Source organism: Delphinus delphis, chromosome 3 (assembly GCF_949987515.2).
Source record: "Delphinus delphis chromosome 3, mDelDel1.2, whole genome shotgun sequence".
NCBI classification, from domain to species: domain Eukaryota; kingdom Metazoa; phylum Chordata; class Mammalia; order Artiodactyla; family Delphinidae; genus Delphinus; species Delphinus delphis.
Genome location: NC_082685.1, coordinates 16,999,393 through 17,021,214, shown reverse-complemented (window position 1 = coordinate 17,021,214; position 21,822 = coordinate 16,999,393). Strand labels below are relative to the sequence as shown.

The following is a 21,822-nucleotide window of genomic DNA, read 5'->3' as shown; positions in this document are numbered from 1 at the left end:
TGGAAACATGGGCTGGTAACAGCCTGGGGACAAGGAGGGGCCATAGGGTAGCTGTGTCCCCCATGCCTTCTGACTCAGAAGTGTGAGTGGCTCCCAGGAATGGCTGCGCAGTGAGAATCAGGTAGCCTCTGGGGTGGGGCCCGTTCCCCAGGCAGATGGGGTGCAGGCCTCACTTCAGCTCCACCCTTCATCCTCAGTGACCAGCACCGACTACGAAACTGCTGTGGATGCCACGGAAACCTCGTCCTATTTCAGCGCCCAAGGCTACCTGTCCAGGTAGAGGGTCGTGCAGGGGTGGTCCTGGGCCCTTTGCGGGGGGTGGCAATGCTGGCTTGGACTGACAGAATCCAAATGCTGGAGCCTTCAACCAGGCCACGGCAGTCTCTGTCCAGGAAAGAAGAGACCTCAGAAGCCATCCATGCTTGACCCTGGTCCCCTCCTGTCCTGGACCCCTCACTGGTCCATCTCACATCTGCCCCTTCTTGGTTCTCCCTGCCAGCTGGGAGCAGGAGGGCACGGAGTCTACCCCAGAGGAGGGGCAGCTGCCGCAGGTCGTGGAGGACCTGAAAGACCTCCAGGTGGCCCCCGGCACGCGTCTGGCCAAGTTCCAGCTCAAGGTGAAAGGTAAGGGGGAGAGAGATGAAGGGAAAGGAGCTGCCTCCCACCAGAGGGAGGGTTAGGGTTAGGGTTAGATCACCCAGGGGTCTGTGAGGGCCTGTGGAGGGCATGGTGTCCACTGGGCTGTGGCCCTGTGCTAACCACTCCCCCTGCGGCCCCAGGCTACCCCACGCCTCGACTGTACTGGTTCAAAGATGGGCAGCCCCTGACTGCATCTGCACACATCTGCATGACGGACAGGAAGACACTGCACACCCTGGAGATTGTCTCGGTCACCAGCGAGGATGCTGGCCAGTACTCGGCCTACATCAGCAACACTGTGGGTGCTGCTTATTCGTCTGCTCGGCTGCTGGTCCGAGGTGGGTGCTCAGGGATGCAGCAGAGCTTGGTGTCCACACCCAGGTTGATGTTCACCTATAAACCATGCTGTGGCAAGCCTGGGAGCTAGGGCCCAGTGGTCACTGCCCCTGTGTGCAAAAGTCACAGGTGGCCAGAAGCTGGCTCCCAGAGAACATGGGCCCTTAGAGGGCGTGGGGCCCATGAAAAACTGACCAGCAAGCAGGGTAGATAGCTGGTGGAGTAGGCCCAGGCAAGCATGGAGCCCTCCGTAGACTGTGGAGGAAGAGGCAGGTAGTAATTGGGGGAGTAGAGGTCTTAACTTCCTTATTTTCCAAAGTTCTGAGCACTGCAAGGTGATTCCAAGTCTTGCCCAAATCTGCCCTGATCTAGGGACCCAACACTGCCCGTGGCATTGCTTCAGTTGTGGCGTTCTGAGCACAAGCATCCCCAAGTTAGTTTCAGAGCAACGCCCCAGACTCCTGGGCCGGCATGGGTAACATTCCATCTGGTCCGTGGGGACTGAGTGAATTCCATGTCTGCACGGCCAGGTTTAGGAAAGGTGCTGTGTGTAGGAATGGGCGGGGCCACCCTCGGGACTCACACCCTGCTAGGCAGGCCCACTCAGGGGAGGGGGCACCTTGGTGCTGTAGACCTGACTTCTGTGCTTTCTTCAGGCCCCAATGAACCGGAAGAGAAGCCAGCATTCGGTGAGCCAACTCCAGAGGGCAGAGGGAGGGAGGGTGGGGTGGACCCTGGGGACAGGTTCCGTGAGGGTGCGTGAGGGGGACGACCACGTGGAATTGGGGCTCTGCACTGTTTACCACCAACCGGCCCATGTCTCTCCAGATGTACACCAACAGCTGGTGCCACCCCGATTCCTGGAGAAGTTCACCTCCAAGAAGGTGAAGAAGGGCTCCAGCATCACCTTCTCAGTGAAGGTTGAAGGTGAGATGTCCTGCCTCCCTGTCCCACTCAGGAGAGCCCCCAGGGAGGTCCCCCCCCTGCACCCACTCAGGACCCTCCTAGGGAGGCTCAGAGGTGACCCCTGCCTCCCAGAGCCACCCTCTTGGTGTGGGGAGACTGTCCACCATCTACTCCCGCCTGCAGGAGACCCGCTCCCAGCTGTGCATTGGCTGCGGGAGGAGGCTGAGCAGGGTGTGCTGTGGATCGGCTGCCACACGCCGGGCTACACAGTGGCCAGCTCTGCCCAGCAGCACAGCCTGGTCCTTCTGGATGTGGACCGACAGCACCAGGGCACCTACACCTGCATCGCCACAAACACTGCTGGCCAAGCCCTCTGTTCCGCAAGCTTGCACGTCTCTGGCTGTGAGTGGGCATGAGTGACCCAGCCAGGAGTGGGAGAGGGGCAGTGTGGGTAGTGTGCAGCCTCAGAGCTCATGGGCCAGCTCCCACACCCTACACTGTGGGCTCCATTCAGCTAGCTGAGACTCTCCTAGAAGCCCCCCGCCGCCCTGAGTGGTTTCTTCCTGGGTCACTCTCAGCTCTTCCCAGGGCGGGTGAGTCAAGTGCAGACCCCATTCCCATCCCTACCAGTGGTGGGATGACTGTGGGCCAAGCTGGAACACTGGGCACAGTCTTCCTCGGGGCTCCAGATGACAGGGCCAAGGCCCCCTGGGGGGTGGTCCAGGCATCCCTGGCAGGGGTCCCGATCAGAATCAGAGCTCGAGGGTATGAGGTGTCATCCTGGTCGCTCACCCTGTTCTCCTGACAGTACCTAAGGAGGCTGGGGCAGCAGAGGAGCAGGCCGGGGTGAAGGAGGCCCTCATCTCCACCTTCCTGCAGGGGTGAGTGAGGGGCTGCTCAAGAGGCAGAGGGGCCAGGAGTGAGGTCCCGGGAGTGTGGGTCCTGGTAGTGCAGGAGTACAGGTCCTGGGAGAGTGGGTCCTGGGAGTGCAGGTCCCGGGAGTGTGGGTCCTGGGAGTGCAGGTCCTGGGTGAGTGGGGTCCTGGTCCTGGTGGGGGGCAGTGCTGCTGCTGGGAGGGAGCCCCATCGCAGATCCCAGCCCAGCTCTGGCCCTCTTGGGCCATGTGGCTTGGGTCCCCATTGTAAAGAGAGGACTTCCCCAGGGCCCCGACTGTGGCATCAAGGCCCACTGCCCCCAGACCCTCTTTTCTGTCAGGCCCTTCAGGATACCTCCTCCCCCTTTAGGACCCAACTTGTTTCTGAACAGATGTCGCAACCTTCAGGTTTCACTGACCTCGCTGGGCAGAGGAAAGGTACGGGCTGAGTGGGCACACGTCTGTGCAGGGTGGGGGACAGGGGGTGTGGAGGAGGCTGCCCCGCTGGCAGGCCCCAGGACCGTGTGGCCCTAGGAACACCTGCTTGCCTGGCTCTGGGCTGGGCCTCCCTGCCCTCTTATGGGCCTAATTCTGAGCTTTGGTTGGTCTCCGGGCCATTTCTGACCCTCGAGGATGTGGAAGCTCGCGGGGGCCCCTGGGCTGGACCAGCCCTTGGCTTAGAGCTCACGTCCAGGGGGCTGTATGGGTGCCTAGGAGCAGGCAGCTGCCGAGTCAGGGCTGGCATGGGGGCAGTTCGGGGAGGCGGGTGCTGGATATGCTGCCGACAGGGCCCCCACTTTGTCAGGGCTTCTCCCCCTGCCCCCAAGCTGGGTCCCCCTATTCCCAGCCTCTAAGTGTGCCTGCCCCCTGACATGTCCAGCTGCTTCCTGGCCACCTGCACAGGGCCCCAGCACCTTGGCATATTTAAAAAATTGTTTTATGGAGAATACTGAGTCTGCACAGAAGTCGAGAGGAGGGAGCCGTGCACCCCACGTACCCATTGCCCACCTTTGGGATCACTTCTCCACTGACCTGCTTTGTTAATTTACCCAGCCCTCCCTTCCCTGTGCTGCCCCCATCCCAAGCCGCCCTCATTCCCCCGTAACCCCAGCAACTGCTCCCAGCCCCTTACACCTGCAAAGGATCCCACTTCCATCAAGGTCGACCTGAAGCCATCAAACCACAGCTGCCAGGGGTCTGGCCCCCCCAGCCCTCGGGCCACAATTTGGGGTCCTGCCCCCTGCCTTCAGTGTCCAGGACCTGCCCTCGTATTATACTGCCTGGCTGAGGTCCTTGTGATCTCCGTCCCTTCTGAGCCCCTTCCCAGACCAGCGGCCAAGTGGCCAACAGAAATGGAAGTTTGGCACAAACCCCACTGGGGACCCCACAGCTCCAAGCTCCAACCCCAGCCTGACCATTTACCCAGCTTTGCCCTCAGCTGCACCTGCCCACCGCCTTGCAACCATGCTGGCTACCTGCTGTCCCCTGACTGCCTGCTCTCCCCACAGCCACCTGCTGCCCCCACTGTCATGCCTGAGTTTGTGGTCCCCTAAGTCACACCTTGGCTCAGTTGCCCTTGAGCCAAAGAGACCCCTAGTTGTGGTCAGCCTTCCCTGCTTCTGGCAGCTCTGGCCCAAGTCTGTGCGTCCCTGGGCTACTCTGACCCCAAAGCCCAGGATGGGCCTGGAGGCGGTGTTCGGGCACATCTGTGGAGCACATGGCTGGCTGAGCTAGGGTCTGGCCCCCAGGAGAGCTTCCGTCATCAGAGGCCTGCGGCCACCTGTCCTTGGCTGAGGTGGGCACGGAGGAGTTCCTGAAGAAGCTCACGTCGCAGATCACAGAGATGGTGTCGGCCAAGATCACACAGGGTAAGGGTAGCTGGCGATGGAGTGAAGTCCAGGGGTGGCCGTGACTGAGCCCCCAGGACTGGGGCCCCTCCTCACCTGAACGCCCTGTAGACCCATGGGAGGGCGGCATGGGGGGCAGGCCCTTCGAAGGCATCATGTGCCCTGTGTCCCCCAGCCACGCTGCAGGTGCCTGGAGGTGACAGCGATGAGGAGTCCAAGACGCCGTCCGCATCCCCCCGGCATGGCCGGTCACGCCCCTCTTCCAGCGTCCAGGAGTCATCTTCAGAGTCCGAGGATGGAGACTACCGGGGAGAGGTGCATGGGCAGGCGAGGGGTGGGGCAGGGTGGGCAAGGGGGTATGAGAGTGTCAGGGACAGGGTGAAGGTGGAGTTGGTGTAGGGGGCCGGGGGAGCTGGGGCAGAGGAGGTGGGCACACACCTGAGTGGCCAATATCACCACTGCGACCCAGGACACCCCCAGCACCCCAGAGGTTCCTCCTTGTCTCTTTGGGGTAGGCCACCTGGCACCCCCGGTAGGATTTCCATCAGTAGAGATGGGTTGAGCCTGTTCTAGAACTTCATGGAATCTCAGGATGGCTGCTTCTTCTCCACTGAATTCCAGAGGCCTTGTAGCCTGGGCCCTTAGGAGGCCCACTGGCCCCTCTCCAGGTCTGACTCAGTGACTTCCCCCCCAGATCTTTGACATTTATGTGGTCACGGCTGACTACCTGCCCCTGGGGGCTGAGCAGGACGCCATCTCGCTGCGGGAGGGCCAGTACGTGGAGGTACTGGACTCGGCGCACCCGCTGCGCTGGCTTGTGCGTACCAAACCCACCAAATCCAGCCTCTCTCGGCAAGGCTGGGTGTCTCCTGCCTACCTGGACAAGCGGCTCAAGGTACCTGGATGGCTGGAAGGGTGGTCCTGGGGTTGTACCCCCGTTCCCCATGAAGGCGGGAGCCTCGCCCTGGAAGGACAGGCTAGTGCTCAAGCTGTCTATGACCCTCTCCTGTCTCTCACCAGCTGTCACCTGAGTGGGGGCCAGCTGAGGCCCCTGAGTTCCCCGGGGAGGCTGTGTCGGAGGATGAGTACAAGACGAGGCTGAGGTGAGGGGCCACCGGCAGGAACTGTGGGAAGTTGGGTTCCTGTGGGGGGCCTCCAGGATGCTAATTACACCCAAGTCCCCTGGGGCTTGCCTCTACCTGGCGGGACCTTGCCTGGAAACTCCGTGTGGTGGGGCTGCCTGGTGTGTGAGGGTGCCCTCCCTCCACCAGCTTGCCAGGCCCATTCTGAAAGTGGGCAGCAGGATGCACGTGACTTGGAAGTGCCCGGTTCAGCAGCTAAGCTCCTGGGTCTTCCCCTCATGGCTGTCTCCCCACCCAGCTCCATCATCCAGGAGCTGCTGAGCTCGGAGCAGGCCTTTGTGGGCAAGCTGCAGTTCCTGCAGAACCACCACATGCAGTACCTGGACCACTGCCCCCACGTGCCCACGGCCGTGGCCAGCCAGAAGGCAGTCATCTTCCGAAATGTGCAGGACATCAGTCACTTCCATAGCAGGTGGGCATGCAGGGTGGGCCTCAAGGCTATTCCCCGGCCTGTGTGTACATGCATGTATACACACACATGCTTAGACACACACGTGGACACACTGTTCACATGTGTAGATACATGTGTGCACACACAAGTCATACATGCACAAGACACACGCCTACACACACGGACACACACCACACATGTGCATACACACGTGGATGCTCACACTCGCACATGTGTGTACCGACAGGGCTGTACCTCAGGAGAGTGGGCAGGAGTCGAGAAGAGACAGAACCTTTGATGACTCGATTCACCCACTGGTGCACCACACTCCTGTACACACATGTCCCCAGGAACACAGGCACGTGCACCTGGCTTATCCCCGGAAGTGCCTGTGACACACCTACCCACTGCAACCCAAGTACACAGACATACCCCAGAAATGTGTGCACACATGTCCATGGGCACACACAAGTACACGTGCATACCTGCACACTCACACACAGCCTTTCACATGTGGGCATACGTGTACATGGCACACACACGAATGCATGTACACCCACAGACACGTACTCCCTTACGTGCTTGCACACCTGCACATAAGTGCACGCCCTGCAATACCACATATGCGTGGCCCTCACAGCCCAGAACACTCACTGTCATCCACAGGAGCCCAGCCCTGGGAAGGAGCCTGTTTCTTCCCAAACCTGAGGGTTTGGGGCTGGGTTGTGGGTCGTGGGTGAGGGTCCTGATGTCAGCCCTCACCTGACCACTGTTCCCCTCCATGGCAGTTTCTCACAGGAGCTGCATAGCTGTGACACGGATGACGACGTGGCCATGTGCTTCATCAAGAACCAGGCAGCCTTTGAGAAGTATCTGGAGTTCCTGGTGGGCCGAGTGCAGGCTGAGTCGGCGATGGTCAGCACGGCCGTGCAGGAGTTCTACAAGGTGCTCCTCTGCCCGTCAGCCCTGCTTCCACTCGCCAGGCTTGATGCTGGCTTCCAGATCTTAGATCATCTTCCCTGACCCTGCTCAGGCCCCACTTCAGCCTGCCCAGGCCCCCTGGCCCCTAGCTTAGAAAAGCGGGCAGGGTCACCCCCCCCAACCCCAAGCTCTGCTCACCTGTTAGACAGTGACACCGGCCATCACCTGGGGCAGTGGTGGGGCCCACCTGTGGAGGAGGGTCTGTGTGTGGGACCCTGATCCACCAGCTCTGGGGCTCTGGGGACATAAGCCATCTGGAGGCTGTGCCCCCCCGCCCTGAACCCAGCCCTGCGATTTCCACAGAAATACACTGAGGAGGTGCTGTCAGCCGCAGATCCTTCGCAGCCACCCCCGCCGTCCCTGCAGCACTTCCTGGAGCAGCCGGTGGAACGGGTCCAGCAGTACCAGGCCCTCCTCAAGGTAGGCACGGCCGGCCAGGGACTGCGGGGCCACCCCCATGCCCAGCCACCCCAGGTCTCGCCCTGACCCGCAGTCTCCCCCAGGAGCTGATCCGCAACAAGGCACGGAATGGACAGAACTGTGCACTGCTGGAGCAGGCCTACGCAGTGGTGTCGGCCCTGCCGCAGCGTGCCGAGAACCAGCTGCACGTGTCGCTCATGGAGAACTACCCGGGCACCCTGGAGGCTCTAGGCGAGCCCATCCGCCAGGTCTGGGGCTAGGGGTGCAGTGGAGGGCCTGGGCAGGTGGCCAGGGCTTGTGGAGGGCTGGACTCCAGGCTGGGCATGGCTGACCACAGGCTCACCGCTCTCCCAGGGCCACTTCATTGTGTGGGAGGGGACACCGGGTGCGCGGATGCCGTGGAAGGGCCACCACCGGCATGTCTTCCTGTTCCGCCACCACCTGGTGGTCTGCAAGCCCAAGCGGGACTCGCGCACTGACACCTTCAGCTACGTCTTCCGGAACATGATGAAGGTTTGCAGGGTGCCAGCGGAGCCTGGGTGGGCAGAGGGAGACCATGCAGGATGTGCGGGCAGGTGGAGGCTGCTGGCCAGTCCTGCAGCCCAGTCCTGGGTGACCATGGCTCAGCCTGCATCCTCCCCCCACAGCTGAGCAGCATCGACCTGAACGACAAGGTGGAGGGCGATGACCGTGCCTTCGAGGTTTGGCATGAGCGGGAGGACTCAGTACGCAAGTACCTGCTGCAGGCGCGGACGGTCATCACCAAGAACTCCTGGGTGAAGGAGATCTGTGGCATCCAGCAGCGCCTGGCCCTGCCCGTGTGGCGTGAGTGCCTGGGCTCATGAGGCGAGGCTGGATGGGAGGCTGAACCTTTCAGCCTGGCGGTCTGGCTTGCGGGCACCCAGGTTGGCAGGTCCTGAGCCCTGGCGCCCTGCCCCTACCTGGGCAGGCACAAGGGAAGGGGCTCGATTCTGGGGCAAGTGGCTCTCTCTACCTTGGTTAGCCCAGCCTCTCGGGAGCCCTTAATCAGAGTGTAGGGCTGGCCCTGACCAGAATTGAGGGGAGCCTCGAGGTTCACTGGGGGCTTTCCAGCACAAGGCAGGTGCCCAGACTGTTAGGAATGTGAAGGGCCCGGAAGTTCCTCACTTAGAACAGGAGAGAGGATTCCATTTCAACATGCCCTCTTTTTCCACAGTCCCTACCACTCCCCAGCATACAGCCAACCTGTGTCGCTCACCCTAATGCCCATCCAGGCCCTAGTGTGGGACTATGGATAAAGGCTCACAAGGGGTGGTATCTGTTGCAACCACATCCTTGGTCATGGGGCTGTGGCCCTGCCAGGTGTGCACCTGAGGGGACGGGTGGGTGCTCCAGGCCCTGTGTATGTATCCCCAGGCCCCCCGGAATTTGAAGAGGAGCTGGCCGACTGCACGGCTGAGCTGGGCGAGACAGTCAAACTAGCCTGCCGTGTGACGGGCACACCCAAGCCCATCGTGAGCTGGTACAAAGGTAGGCCTTTGGGGGGCCGGTGGATACTGATCTTGCAACAAGCAAGAGCTGCCCAGAGGGAATCAGGCTGGGCAGGGGACCAGGGATCCAGGGTGGGACCTCTGGTCTTGGTCCTTGCATGCCAGCAGGAAGGAAAAGCGGGTGGCTGCAATGCCCAGGCTGAGGGGCTGGACACAAGAGACAGGCCTCCTGTTCCAGTCTCCTGCTCCTGAATCAAAGACAGGCTGGCCAGCGTGCACGGGTGGGTGAGGTGGGACAGAGGCGGAGGCTGTTTAGGTATGCATCGTGTTTCTGACGCAGTGACTCTGCCCACCACCGAATCTCACTCATTAGCTCTCTCATTTGCCATGTTTGTGCTGAGTGCCCAGGTACCATTCCAGGTGCAGGGAAGGTGCAGTGAACAGGCAGATCAACCTTGTCCAAGGAGGCTGACCTTCTAGGGGAGTAGACAGATGACAAGCACATAGACAAATGTGTAATATTTGTGACCAGCCAGAGAAATAAGGCAGAGTGAAGGGCAGAGAGTAGTCATCATGCAGACATGTTGGAGGAACTCCAAATAGGCAGTGAGGCTCCAGGCGGACAGGGGAGGGGGAGGCACTGAGGCAGGTGTAGTGGGGAATGAGGCTGGGGAATGCTGGGCCTTGAGGGCTGCCGTGTGGGTCTCAGATTTGACTCTGTGTGTGATGGGAGCTGCAAAGTTTGGGGGTCCCCAGGAACACTGAGGTCAGGAGCCCAAGACCATTCTCACTGGACACGAACTGCAAGGTTGGGGGTCCCATAACCGCCTTCAGGTTCAGTGATTCACTAGGACTCACAGAACTCAGCAGAGCCGTTCCGCTCAGGGTTCTGGTTTACTGCAGTAAAAGGGAAGAGGCACATGGGGTGGGGTCCAGTTGGGGATCCAGGTATGGTCCAGATGTCCCCCCCGTGGAGTTGTGTGGACATGCCTGTTCCTGTCAGTACAGATGTGTGCCATCACACGGAGTGTGGCCAACCAGGGACGCTCACTTGTTGAGCCTTGTTGTCCAGGGTTTCTGTTGGGGCATTCACGTAGGCTGACCACCTGCATGGCTGACCTCAATCTCTGGCCCCTCTGAGGTCAAGCTGATGCAGTATGGCCTAAAGCCCCCACCCTAAATCACAGTGTGGCATAGACCACCTGGCATGGTCCAGGTTCCCAGGTAAACCAAGATACTCTTATTAGGCCTCACCTGGCTGGCAGGTAGGTCTCCTCCGGGCTGGCAGGTAAATCCTGAATCCTTAGTTCAGTCCCAGTAGCCAAGTCCAGTCCTGGTTTTGGAGGAGCTGTCCCAGGGAAGTCAGTCCTCCTGTCCTGCTTGTTCACAGCCAGCTGGGGCATTTGTTCACCCACGAATGGCTAAGAATGGGGCTGGAGAAGACATGCAGGAGCACTTTGCTGGGACATGAAAGAGAGACTGTCCCAGTCCCACTGTCAGAGCTTCAGGCCAGAGTCAGTGGAGCAGCAGCTGGTCCCCCGCAGCAGCCAGGGGATCATGCTTCTGGAGTCTGTGGGGTCCTGGGGTCTGTGGAGCTCCCTTCCCAGCTGCCTCACAGAACCCATATGTAGTGCAGCTCCATTTCCCTGCCATCCCTTCTCACACCCCAAACTTGCACCTGTGACGATGTGTCCAGAGAGACAAAGCCATTCCATAAAAGTTATTTAGAAGTAAGAATGAGCCCCTCAGCCGCCACCTTTCAGCTGGGCTGCCCCCGGGAAAGTGTGCCCGCCGGGCTGCATCTGAGGGGAATGAGGGATGCACCATGCCCAGGAACAGTCAGAGTGGGATCCCAGGTTCCCAGCTGTATCCAGACAATCCACTGACCATTACCCTGTGAGCAGCTTGCAGGCTTTGACCCCTCTGAGGACAGCTGTGTCCAGTGAGTAGAGGAGGCGAGGGACAGTCAGATGGTCAATTCATGCTGGGCAGCTTCTGTGAGAGACAACACAGGTTCTCAAACCGCAGGTGGTCCAGGCAGCGTACACAGCCGTGTGGTGTGGCCAGAGCTGGCCGTTCACCGACCTAAAGCAGCATCTCAGTTGGAAACACCACAGATGGCCCTGAGAGGCACCCATCTGCCAGATGGGGGGGTCCACCCCAAGTGATGTGCACCTCTCTCATCTCAGAGCCTCTCTCGGCAGTCCCCTGTCTGGCATGCGCTGGAACTCAGTGCCACGTGCAATGCAACGGCTCCACACAGGAACCCTGGTGGGAGCCCTATCAGTGGCCTCACTTTGCCTCCATGGTTCATGGACCCAAGGAAGAGTGTCTTCAACCCACCTGTCTATAGCCTGTTAAGTGTCAAACCACATATCCAGGGCATTCACAACATCTCAAGGTCAGTGAGCACATAACCTTTGCCAGGAAAAGTAGCATCTGGCAGGAGAAATCAGACTCACCAGCCAGCAAAATGTCATTCATTTGGCAGAAGCTTGAGTGTCGGGGGTGAGGGCCAAGTCCTGATCCACAACCCCCCCGGGGGGGCAGCCAGCAGGGAGCAGAGAGCACCAGCGATGTGTATTAGAGATCATGCCCATGCGAATGCAGGGACCTCTGGTCTTGGTCCTTGCATGCCAGCAGGAAGGAAAAGCGGGTGGCTGCAATGCCCAGGACTCCCACCAGGAGCTGTCAGCCTGCACAGCAGACCCTATTACAGCCACCCTGTCCAAGCCAGCTGGAGCCACAGGACCGGTGACTGGATTGGGCTGGTGACGATCTCCTGCCAGCCACCACTCTCTCTGGCTGTTGATTTTGGACTCGGCCTCTCTCGTTAGCTTGGCTCCTTTCACATCACCCAGGAGGCCTGGAACTTCCTTTCTCCTCCTGGGGTTCTGTTGGCAATCTTGGGAAGTGACGGGTTGCTGGGCTGGACCTGGTTACATGCTCTATAGCCACCTATCCAAGTGTAGGGTGTCCCCACCCTTGTGTGGAGCAGGGAATTCCAAACAGAGGTAGAAGCCACAGTCACAGCACCCTGACTTGACCCCAAGGTGACATTACTTTTCCTGCTCTCTGGGAACCTTGCTCACATCCCATCAGTGGAATCAGATGCCTGTGTCCAGCAGAGCCATCAAAATCTAAGTTCTCCCCCTGCCTCAGGTGCCTGGCATATCAGATGCGCATGTAGGGCCTCTGGTCCCTCTGGGCACAGGGAGACGAAGGCCCACTTCTGATTTTTTTTTTTTTTTTTTTTTTTTGCGGTACGCGGGCCTCTCACTGTTGCGGCCTCTCCCGTTGCGGAGCACAGCCTCCGGATGCGCAGGCTCAGCGGCCATGGCTCACGGGCCCAGCCGCTCCGCGGCATGTGGGATCTTCCCGGACCGGGGCACGAACCCGTGTCCCCTGCATCGGCAGGCGGACTCTCAACCACTGCGCCACCAGGGAAGCCCCATCTTCTGATTATTTTTCTCTTAAACAGGGGTGAAGGTGGAGGACGAGGAAGGGGCCAGGGATGGAACAAGACACACTTCCATAGCTCAGTAATATCCAGTGTTTTGGGCTCATTCAAAGCCCTAAACGGGCAGCAAGATTGTCACTACTGATCCCATCTGTTTTAGCTTCAGGGACCGCTTGACTTAGAAACCACATCACATTGTTCTCAGGGGCTCTGTGCCCCTTGCCTGGCTGGGGTTTAACTTGCATGGTGGTGACCTTTTGGATGGGGTCCACTTAGCAGGGGTTTCCACTGGCCCAGAGCCATGGTAACACCTCCCATCCTCTTTCTGGGTCTTCCCATAAGGGCTGAGTGAGTTTTCCAAGGAGGCAGGGCCACCTGTCAGGAAGCACTTACATCTCTTTGGATCACCTTCTCCAGTGTGTCACCAGCATTCTAGACACCATCCAGGTGCCACGAGCCCATGTGCCAGCTATTGATGGTTCCCTGTAGAGGTTTGTCTATATCAGGGAGTTGTCCCGAGCCAGGGTTCACAGCAAGCACTGAGGTCCTTTATTGTTAACTCTAAAAGAATGCTGCACGTGTTTGGTGCCCACGCCTCTCACCCCTGAGTTCTAGCCCTGCTCCTACCTGCATTCTGCCCGTCAGGATTGGTGATGGCTCTCTCTTTGCACCCGATGTAGGTGTGTGTTTCTGTGACTGGGGTAAGAAGGGAATGGAACCTTCCTGGGACTCAGCATGGGTTCTAATATTTGTTGGGAAGTGGGGCTGACCTGAGGCTGAACCAGCAGTGTCCCCGCTGCAAGGAAAGAGTACATCCACCAAGGCACTATTCAAGTGTCTGTCTCTGAGCCCACTTCTCAGTGCTCAGATTGCAGCCACCTGCTCAGTTTCTCTCCATTCACAGCAAATAGCTGTTTCCTGCCCAGCTGACCATGAAGTGTGGTCAGTATGTTCACCACTGATTCCTGTGGACCTCCCTCATGTTCTGTTAACTGGCCCACGGACCACTTTCTTTCTCTTTTGGGATGCTGTGTCTCTGACAGGTATCCCTTCCTTGCTGCCAAAATTGCAGATCAGAAACTGTGAGACGTTTCTTGGCTTGCAAGCCAGCAAGCCAGCCTACCAGCCAGATACAAACAAAAGACACAAGACCCCAGGTCAGAGACAAAGGCTGTTTCTCACAGCAAGAGCAGCGTGGGCTGCCCATGCCTTGATCTGCACATCCAGGGACCAGATGTCAGCTTCATGCAGTGGGTTGTACCACAAGAGAGAACCCCCAAGTTTTAGGAGATGCTGAGCTTTTCTGGGGCTACTGGCACATCTTCCCATCCTTCCCTCCAGAGCAAGAAGTGACTTATGGCCCTGGAAGACAAGCAAATGTCTCATAGGGAAGGAAGGTGAGGGCTTGTTCCTGCTGCCCTGGATGGCTCCTGGGGTGTCAGTGCTGGCGGTAGGTGTCTTTGCCCAGAGGATCTGACTGTGCAGGAATGCCAGAAGTCCATGGAGAATTGTCTTCTGACAGCAAGATGAAGACTGAGATTTGACCACAGATTGACAGTGTCACCAGTAGCCTTGTCAAGGGCTGTTTTGTGTGCGAGGTGAAAGCCAAGAGGTGTGGGTTTGGGAAAGGATGGAAAGGGAAGCACCTGGAGACAGAGAGTGAGAACAACTCTTTCCTGGAATTATCATACAGGGGCACAGAGAAATGAGGTGGTAGCTGGAGGCTTTTGGGGGGATATATTTTTAAATTGTTTCTTAAGGTTCCCTGTGAATCAGAAGTCAAGGTGCTGCTTATGAACTGTTATAACTTAAACAACCTTGTTCAGAAAGTACAGAGTTATTGGAAAGTGTTCATCTATGAAATTTTACATATTTATGGAGGAAAGAATTCTTTGTAGTGAAAGATGCACATCCCACCATCCCTCTCCCAGATAAGAAACGTGTTACAGCTGGACATGTTAGATGAGCATTTGGATGAGGGTGATTAAAGAAATGGGTGGGGGCTTCCCTGGTGGCGCAGTGGTTGAGAGTCCGCCTGCCGATGCAGGGGACACGGGTTCGTGCCCTGGTCCGGGAAGGTCCCACATGCCGCGGAGCAGCTGGGCCCCTGAGCCATGGCCGCTGAGCCTGCACGTCCAGAGCCTGTGCTCCACAGCGGGAGAGGCCACAACAGTGAGAGGCCCGCGTACCACAAAAAAAAAAAAGAAAGAAAGAAATGGGTGGTGTCCGAGTATGTCTACTAGGTGGGGTCAGTACCTTGGAGGCCCCTGGATAGTTGCAGAATCATTGGTGAGGTGATTGAGGGTCTGGTTATCAGAAGGAGATGTCCTCTCCTTGGGTTTGGGTCCTCCAGCCCGGCCCCTGCCTCCAGCTAAGAGCTTGCCTTTAAGAGGCTACACTGTGCCCAATGAGGTCTGGGGAAGTAGATGGGGGACGGTGCGCCACGTCTCCATCCAGGGTTCCAGGTCAGCTTGGCTGGCTAGACCCCTGGCAGGGAACCCACACTGGCTCTTGTGTTGCAGGGACAGCCTCCTCCATCAAACCCTGCGACTGTGACCCCCAGGCAGGCCCAGTCTCTTGTCCCTGATGGGGTTCCCTCTGTGACGGCCCTCCTCTCCTTTCCAGATGGGAAGCCAGTGGACGTGGACCCTCATCACATCCTCATTGAAGACCCTGATGGCTCGTGTGCCCTCATCCTGGACAACCTGACTGGTGTCGACTCTGGCCAGTACATGTGCTTTGCAGCCAGTGCTGCTGGCAATGCCAGCTCCCTGGGCAAGATCTTGGTGCAAGGTGAGCCCTGGGGGGAAGGCCAGAGTGTGAGTGCCCAGGCCCCACCCTCTGGGCATTGGAAGGGTATCAGCCCTCATGGGGGGGGCACGGGCCTGTGGATGGAGCTGGCAGGGGGTGGGTGTGAACATCTTACTGAGGTTGGGGGACTCGCTGGTGGGCGTGGGGTCCTGCTCCGTCATGGTGTCTCTCTCTGTCTCTGTCTCTCTCTGTATCTCTGTGTCTCTATCTGTCCATCTCTCTGCCTCCATCTCTTTTTTGTTTCTCTGTATTTCTGTATCAATTTCTGTGTCTCTCTCCTTCTATCTGTCTCTGTCTCTCTCTGTCTTTTTGTCTCCCTGTATCTCTGTTCCTCTGTCTGCATCTCTTTGTTTCTGTGTCTCTCTCTATCTGTCTATCTCTTTCTCTCTGTGTCTCTGTCTCTTTCTCCATCTCTCAATCTCTGTCTCTCTCCCCTCTCCCCACATTCCCTGGACCCTGCAGTCCCGCCTCAGTTTGTGAACAAGGTCCGGGCAGTGCCCTTTGTGGAAGGAGAAGATGCCCAGATCACCTGCACCATCGAAGGTGTCCCACACCCTCAGATCAGGTGGGCCAGGCAGCTTGGGGCCAGGGTGGAGGTGGGCAGGTGGGCCTGCCCTGGGGCCATCCTGCCTGCCTGAAAAATGAGGGTGGGCAGCCCGTTCGCTGGGTTGGGGTAGGCTGGACACAGAACCTCAGCCTTTCCGATGAGAAGTGGGCGTGATGGGGCTGCAGCACATTCTGAACACAGCTCTAGCTGCAGCGAGGAGGACAGAGGATGTTGGGTGGGTGGCATCCAAGAGGGATGTAAGGGATGTCCTCTGTAAGGACATCTGGATCTGCAGGGTGGGTGAGGGGAGGGTCCTGAGCATGGGGGACCTGGGGAGACCCCACCTGACCACCCCCGGGGTTGGCTTTAGGTGGTACAAGGATAGGGCCCTGCTGACCCCTGGGGGCAAATACCAGACCCTGAGTGAGCCCCACAGCGGCCTGCTGGTGTTGAAGATCCGGGCAGCTGGCAAGGAGGACCTGGGCCTCTATGAGTGTGAGGTGAGGAGGGTGGGCCCAGGGGGAGGGGGCTGAGGGCACCTGTCTTGGGGATCCTGCCTGGTTACCACCATTCCTGACTACAATGAGAGAGGGGACAGCAGACCACTGTCACCCACCATCCATGAGGAGGGGACAGCAGGCCACTGTCACCCCCTGCCCATGATGAGGGGACAGCAGGCCACTGTCACCCGTTGTCCATGATGAGGGGACAGCAGGCCACTGTCACCCACTGTCCATGATGAGGGGACAGCAGGCCACTGTCACCCACTGTCCATGTTGAGAAGACAGGGACGGAGGAAGCGGGCCCTGGGTGGAGCCCCCTCAGTCCTCGTGGCCCGGGGGGAACTGGCAATGGTCTGGGGAAGGTGTGTGCTGGCTGTGGTTCTTCCTGGCTGCTAGCTACTGCTGCTGCCGGCAGCCTTCATGGGGGAAGTGTGGGGCCTGCTCCGCATGGCAACTCTCAGGGAAAAAATGGACCCATGTCAGCTCTGGACCTGTGCTGTCCATTTCGGTCACTGTTGTCCACACACAGTGATTTAAATTTAAATCAGTTAAAGTTAACTCTAGGTGAAGATTCACTTCTATTTCAAGTACTCAGAGCCCACGTGGCCACTACACTGGACAGAGCAGATAGTGTCCCCACCATCACAGGAAGCTCCTGGTCAGTGCTGGGGACACAGTGGCTCGCCCGGTACCCTTTTCCCTGTGGTCAGGCTCTGCAGCTCTAGGAACAGCCGTGGTGGGCCCCCCATGCTACAGCTGGCCTGTACGGCCTCCAAGAGACTGCCCAAGCCCCCTGGAGAGCCACGGGCTCTAAGTGAGCCTCTGCTGTCTGCCCTGCAGTTGGTGAACCGGCTGGGCTCCAAACGGGGCGGCGCGGAGCTATTCATGCAGAGCCCGGCGCTGCAGGCCCGAGAACAGCACCACATGGAGCAGCTCGCTGCCGTGGAAGGTGAGTGCTTCCTCTGCCAGTCTCGGCCTGGGCTGGACCCGCCACATGCCTGGGCAGCGCCAGGTGGGGTGAAACCATCAGCGCCTCTAATCAGAGCACACTTCCTGGATGAGGGGAAGCAAGGACGGAGGAGGGGATTCAGAGGTTGAGGGCAAGCACTTGTTGCCAGTTCCTGACTGGAGCAGCATGTATGTGGGCCGGAGGAGGGTGGGCTGTGAACCCAGAGCCCGGGGAAGGCTGGAGGGGCAGTCTGAGGGGCTGGGGGTGGGGCCCTAAGCCCTGCTCACCATCCCTGGGGGAATAACAAGTGCATACAAAGCCCAGACCTGGGTCCTGAGCAGCCGGCCAGGCAGTGGTCGGAGGGGTATTATAGGACGGGTGGCAGGGATGGTAAGAGGGACGGCTCCACAGAAGCAGGCTGCTGGATCTCAACTTGGCTCCTGGGAGAGGGAACAGGTGTCAGGGGCCTGATCCGTCCACACTGGGTGGGGCTGGCTGAGGAAAAGAGAGAATGCCGTGGCTTGGCCTCCCTGGCCTGGCCTGGGCCAGGCTGCGAGGGGTCTGGGCTGCAGAATGGGCCTCATTAGGGAGCCGTGTGCTCCCGGGCAGGAGGTGAAGGGTGGCAAGATGCCTCACTCCTCCACTCACGCTTGGCTCCAGGGTCCCAGCTGGGCCCAGCCCGGGGATGGCCCAGGGCAGGCAGCAGCCCCAGGGAGAGTTTCTCCCAGTCTGAACCGCCTCACCCGGAAGGGGCTGCCAGGACAGATGTTGAGCCTCCCATCCTCGGGGGCATGCAAGCAGAAGCTGCACCCAAAAAGCTGGTGGAGCTGCAGCTCTCACAGTAGGATGGGCTGGGAGGTACGTGTCCTCCCAAGTCCTGAAAGTTGGCTTCTCTGACGCCTTGAGCCACCGGATCAATCCCTCCCAGGGCCCAACGTGCAGGGGCTGCTGTCTGTCTGGACCCTCACAGAGTCGGCCACCTGGCGCCAGGAGCTCAGCCTTGGGGCCTTTGACGCCCTCTAGGGACTCTTCCTTCCCTCGTGGGCAGGGATCCTGTTCCTCAAGCCCCAAAGGGCACCGGTCCAGCCGGTTCCCATCGGAGGGCCCCATGGCATCTGCCGGCACCTCTATCCTGCCCTGTGGCATCTTACGTCGGACAGAGCAGGGCTCAGCATGCACCTCAGCACACCCTCTCGACTGGTGACAAGCACGTCCTACAGAGCCATTTACTTCATTGTCATGATGGGTCTCTGTCAAGGTCCCGTGGACACAGGGTGTGGAGGACGGGCGGCCCACCTGTGCCGGAAATGGCTTTCGTGCCTCATGAGGAGAGGCCAGTCTTCACAGACCCTGGAATTGGAGCCCGCTGCCTCCTGCTTCCTAACCCTATCCTGCCGCTTCATCATTAACCCGGTGGTTCTGCAGCCAGAACGGGCCCTGGCTGGCCCTGTGGGGTGGGGCGCTGCCCTTTCGCTTGTGAAACTGCGCAGGGCCAGGAGCCGCACTTTGCACAGCTGCACCCCTTCCACAGCCAGTACTCACTGGAGCCCAGAGGCCACCTGGTGGCAGGTTAGGTCAGGAACAAAGGTGCCAGGAATGTAGCAGCCCACAGGTGCCCTAGCCACCCCCCCCAAAAGCAACAGAATGAGGCCCCTGTCAGGGAGGGTGAGGCAAGGAGCCCTGGATCTCTCACTGCTTGGCCTACAGACCACAACAAGTTGGTGCTCTCTGGGCCCGACTAAGTCTAAACACACAGGATATTTTGGCTGGATCCCATTCTCTCTTCCAGTGGACTCGCCTCTCTCCAGGAGGCAGCTTGCACAAGCACATACGGACACACACACGTGTGCATGCAGACACACACATTAGCATGGACACACACAAACACGCACAGTAAATGTGGCTCCCAAGTGCCATACAGACACAGCTGGTACATTTCCTTCACGTTCATCTAACCGGAGACGAGGTTAAGATACCCACAGTCATCTAAGGGAAGTTCTTTTTCTATGTGGCACTGCAACAGAGCAGAAAATCCCATCGACCAGGGACTAGGAGGCTGTGCGCCCCAGGCCATGCCACTTGACTTTTTTGAGCCTCCCCCTCAATTTTCCCCACAGGATGGCGAGAGGGACTGTTGAGATGTATGGGTGCTGGTAGCTGGTGGGCTGCCTGCTATCCAACTGGGCAAGGCTGGGAGAGGCATCTCTGTGCCAAGCCTCACCCTGTCCAAAAGCTACAGAGGAAGAGGCCTCGAGATGGTGGGGAGTAGTTGCTGCCAGGTTCCCAATGGGTCCCGCCCTGTCCCTGGGACGTGGGTCCCCTATCAGCAAAATGGGAACCACAGGCCGTATCCTGCTGGCTCCAGCAAGGAGGAAAGCTAGGAAAGTCAAGAGACAGTTGAATTTGTGGGGTGCTCCTATGGGAAGACCTAGGCTTCCCTGCTCACTCAGAGCTCAGGACCCTGCTCAGGCATCCTCAGGTCACTCCCAGAGGGACAGGACTCAGGTGTGCTACCTCTAGGACTCCGGAGTCATTCTGCCCTGGAGAGACGCCCTTTGGTCTTTAGATTTTTTTGTGAAACAGGCACCAGCCACCCCGGTCCCAGTTTGGCTATCAGCCACAGGCCGTTCCTTTTCCCTCTCTAGGCCTCGGTTTCTATGAAAAATGGAACTTCAGGCCTGACAAGTTCACAGGGCTCCCTGGGCACATGGGCTGAAGGAAAAGCTTGGATTTCTGTGTGGGCAGCCTAGACAGAGCCCTTACTCTCCTTGAAGCTCCTGCAAGAACCCCTCAAGAGGGATTCTTCCCTCACGTGGGACACACTGTTATCACAACTCCTCATTCCCCAGCCACTCAAGGCAGGCTAAAGATGAGGGACCTGGGTCTCTAAGCTGAGACATTGCTACCAGGGCCACACAGTCAGGCAGGGTTTGGATCCAGTTTCCTAAGCTGAGCAGGTTACTACCCTGCCATGCCACTCAGATAGCTCAGCCCCCAAACACCCGCTGATCTGTAACCCTCGCTATTCCGACTGTTTTCTTTGTAGTCACTGAGCAGGAGACTAAAGTCCCCAAGAAAACCGTCATCATGTAAGTGCAGGCGTGTTCCTAACCTTCCTTCTGACTGCAGTGCTCCCTGCATGCCCACTAACCTCCCTGGACCGTGCCTGTGGAGCTTGGCCCCTTGCTTGTCTGACTGCTTTGCCCACATGGCCTTTGTGCACCACGCAGACTGCCAGCACCTCGCAGATACTCCCGGGGCATTCACCTCCCCCTGGGCCCTTGGCTACCTTCACACTTCAAAGCTGTCTCTTCCAGGGTCTAAGTACCCTTTTCATGGCCCCGTTGCCTCAGCAGGGTAGACTTACTCTGTGTACGTCACAGTGGCTCACCCAGGGCTTGGACCCAGAATCATGCCAGTTAGCGGGGAGCAGGGACTGAAAGCTGCTTCCCCCAGTGTACTAGAGGCAGAATGCTACCCTAGGATGCCCTAGGGCATTGTCCAATGGAACTTTGTGTGATGATGGAAATAATCTATATTTACACAGCCCCCTACAGCAGCTACTAGCCGCGTGTGGCGACTTGTCTAGTGTGACTGAAGAACTAGATTTTTTAATTTATTCGATTTTCAACACTTTGAATTTAATTAAAATAGCATAACCATAGTGAACAGCACAGCTCTAGGGCCCTCAGAGGTCTCCAAACTCAGCCCTCACACTAGGAAGGTGGGGACACTGAGGTTCAGGGAAGAGAGGAGGCTTGCTGAGGGTGGCTCACAATTGGAAGCCAGCCGAGAACTCATTTCCTCAGTGCCACACCCACTGTCCCATTCTCCATCCTTCAGTGCCTTCAAGGCTGAGGAGAAGCCACGCATGCTGTTGATAATTAAATAATACAAGAGGTCCAGAGCTAGGTGAACCCACAGAAGGCAGGATTGGTTTTGACCTGGATAATCTGGAAGGACTTCCAGCAAGAGATGTGTGACGCAGATGGGTGGAAGAGCTTGTAAAATCTGGGAGGAAGGAAGACTGTGATTTCCTAAAGCCAGGGGACTGGGAGGCTCCAGGATGGGGAACCTCTTAATTCCCCATAGGCATAAGACCTCCTATAGGTGCCTGCAGGTGGTGATATCGCTGGAGAATCCCGTCTTGATAAGCTCCTGGGTTAGCCCTTCCGTGACTTTCTCCCTTCTCCCCCAAAGCAGATTGCCACCTCACAATAGATGGGTCTGCCTGGGGCAGAAGTAAGTCCCATCCCTGGAGGCATGCAACCATGCCAGGGCTTTACACAGATCACCTCTGCATTGCATCTATGAGGGGAGCATTGTGATTCACATTCTACGGAAGACAAAATGAAGGAGCAGAGATGGGGCCGGGCAGCCCCGCTGAGGAGGCATTAGGGTGTCCTCGTGCTTATGGGAGGCTGGACTAGGTAACTCCCGAGGCATCCTGAAGTCCAGTCTATTCCAGGCTTAGTGGGGTAGCAACCCTCACGCTGCAAGGAAGCGTGTAGCCCTTCATCTTGAGGGATGGAGAGAGGCAACTGCCT

General features: G+C 58.4%; 1 protein-coding gene across 1 annotated transcript in view; it reads left to right on the top strand.

The window, feature by feature from the left end:
- Window positions 1–21,822, top strand: part of OBSCN (obscurin, cytoskeletal calmodulin and titin-interacting RhoGEF) — a 175,887-nt gene that overhangs the window by 150,493 nt on the left and 3,572 nt on the right. The window contains exons 71-94 of the mRNA XM_069540562.1: window positions 198–276; window positions 500–624; window positions 780–977; window positions 1,632–1,664; window positions 1,804–1,902; window positions 2,065–2,283; window positions 2,690–2,762; window positions 3,126–3,193; window positions 4,504–4,623; window positions 4,778–4,917; window positions 5,297–5,497; window positions 5,623–5,705; window positions 5,983–6,156; window positions 6,924–7,080; window positions 7,420–7,536; window positions 7,620–7,784; window positions 7,891–8,049; window positions 8,184–8,361; window positions 8,932–9,045; window positions 15,091–15,258; window positions 15,739–15,841; window positions 16,194–16,323; window positions 17,167–17,275; window positions 20,322–20,364. Of these exons, the coding sequence (XP_069396663.1) occupies window positions 198–276; window positions 500–624; window positions 780–977; window positions 1,632–1,664; window positions 1,804–1,902; window positions 2,065–2,283; window positions 2,690–2,762; window positions 3,126–3,193; window positions 4,504–4,623; window positions 4,778–4,917; window positions 5,297–5,497; window positions 5,623–5,705; window positions 5,983–6,156; window positions 6,924–7,080; window positions 7,420–7,536; window positions 7,620–7,784; window positions 7,891–8,049; window positions 8,184–8,361; window positions 8,932–9,045; window positions 15,091–15,258; window positions 15,739–15,841; window positions 16,194–16,323; window positions 17,167–17,275; window positions 20,322–20,364 (3,055 nt within the window). The remainder of the gene's footprint in view (window positions 1–197; window positions 277–499; window positions 625–779; window positions 978–1,631; window positions 1,665–1,803; window positions 1,903–2,064; window positions 2,284–2,689; window positions 2,763–3,125; window positions 3,194–4,503; window positions 4,624–4,777; window positions 4,918–5,296; window positions 5,498–5,622; window positions 5,706–5,982; window positions 6,157–6,923; window positions 7,081–7,419; window positions 7,537–7,619; window positions 7,785–7,890; window positions 8,050–8,183; window positions 8,362–8,931; window positions 9,046–15,090; window positions 15,259–15,738; window positions 15,842–16,193; window positions 16,324–17,166; window positions 17,276–20,321; window positions 20,365–21,822) is intronic.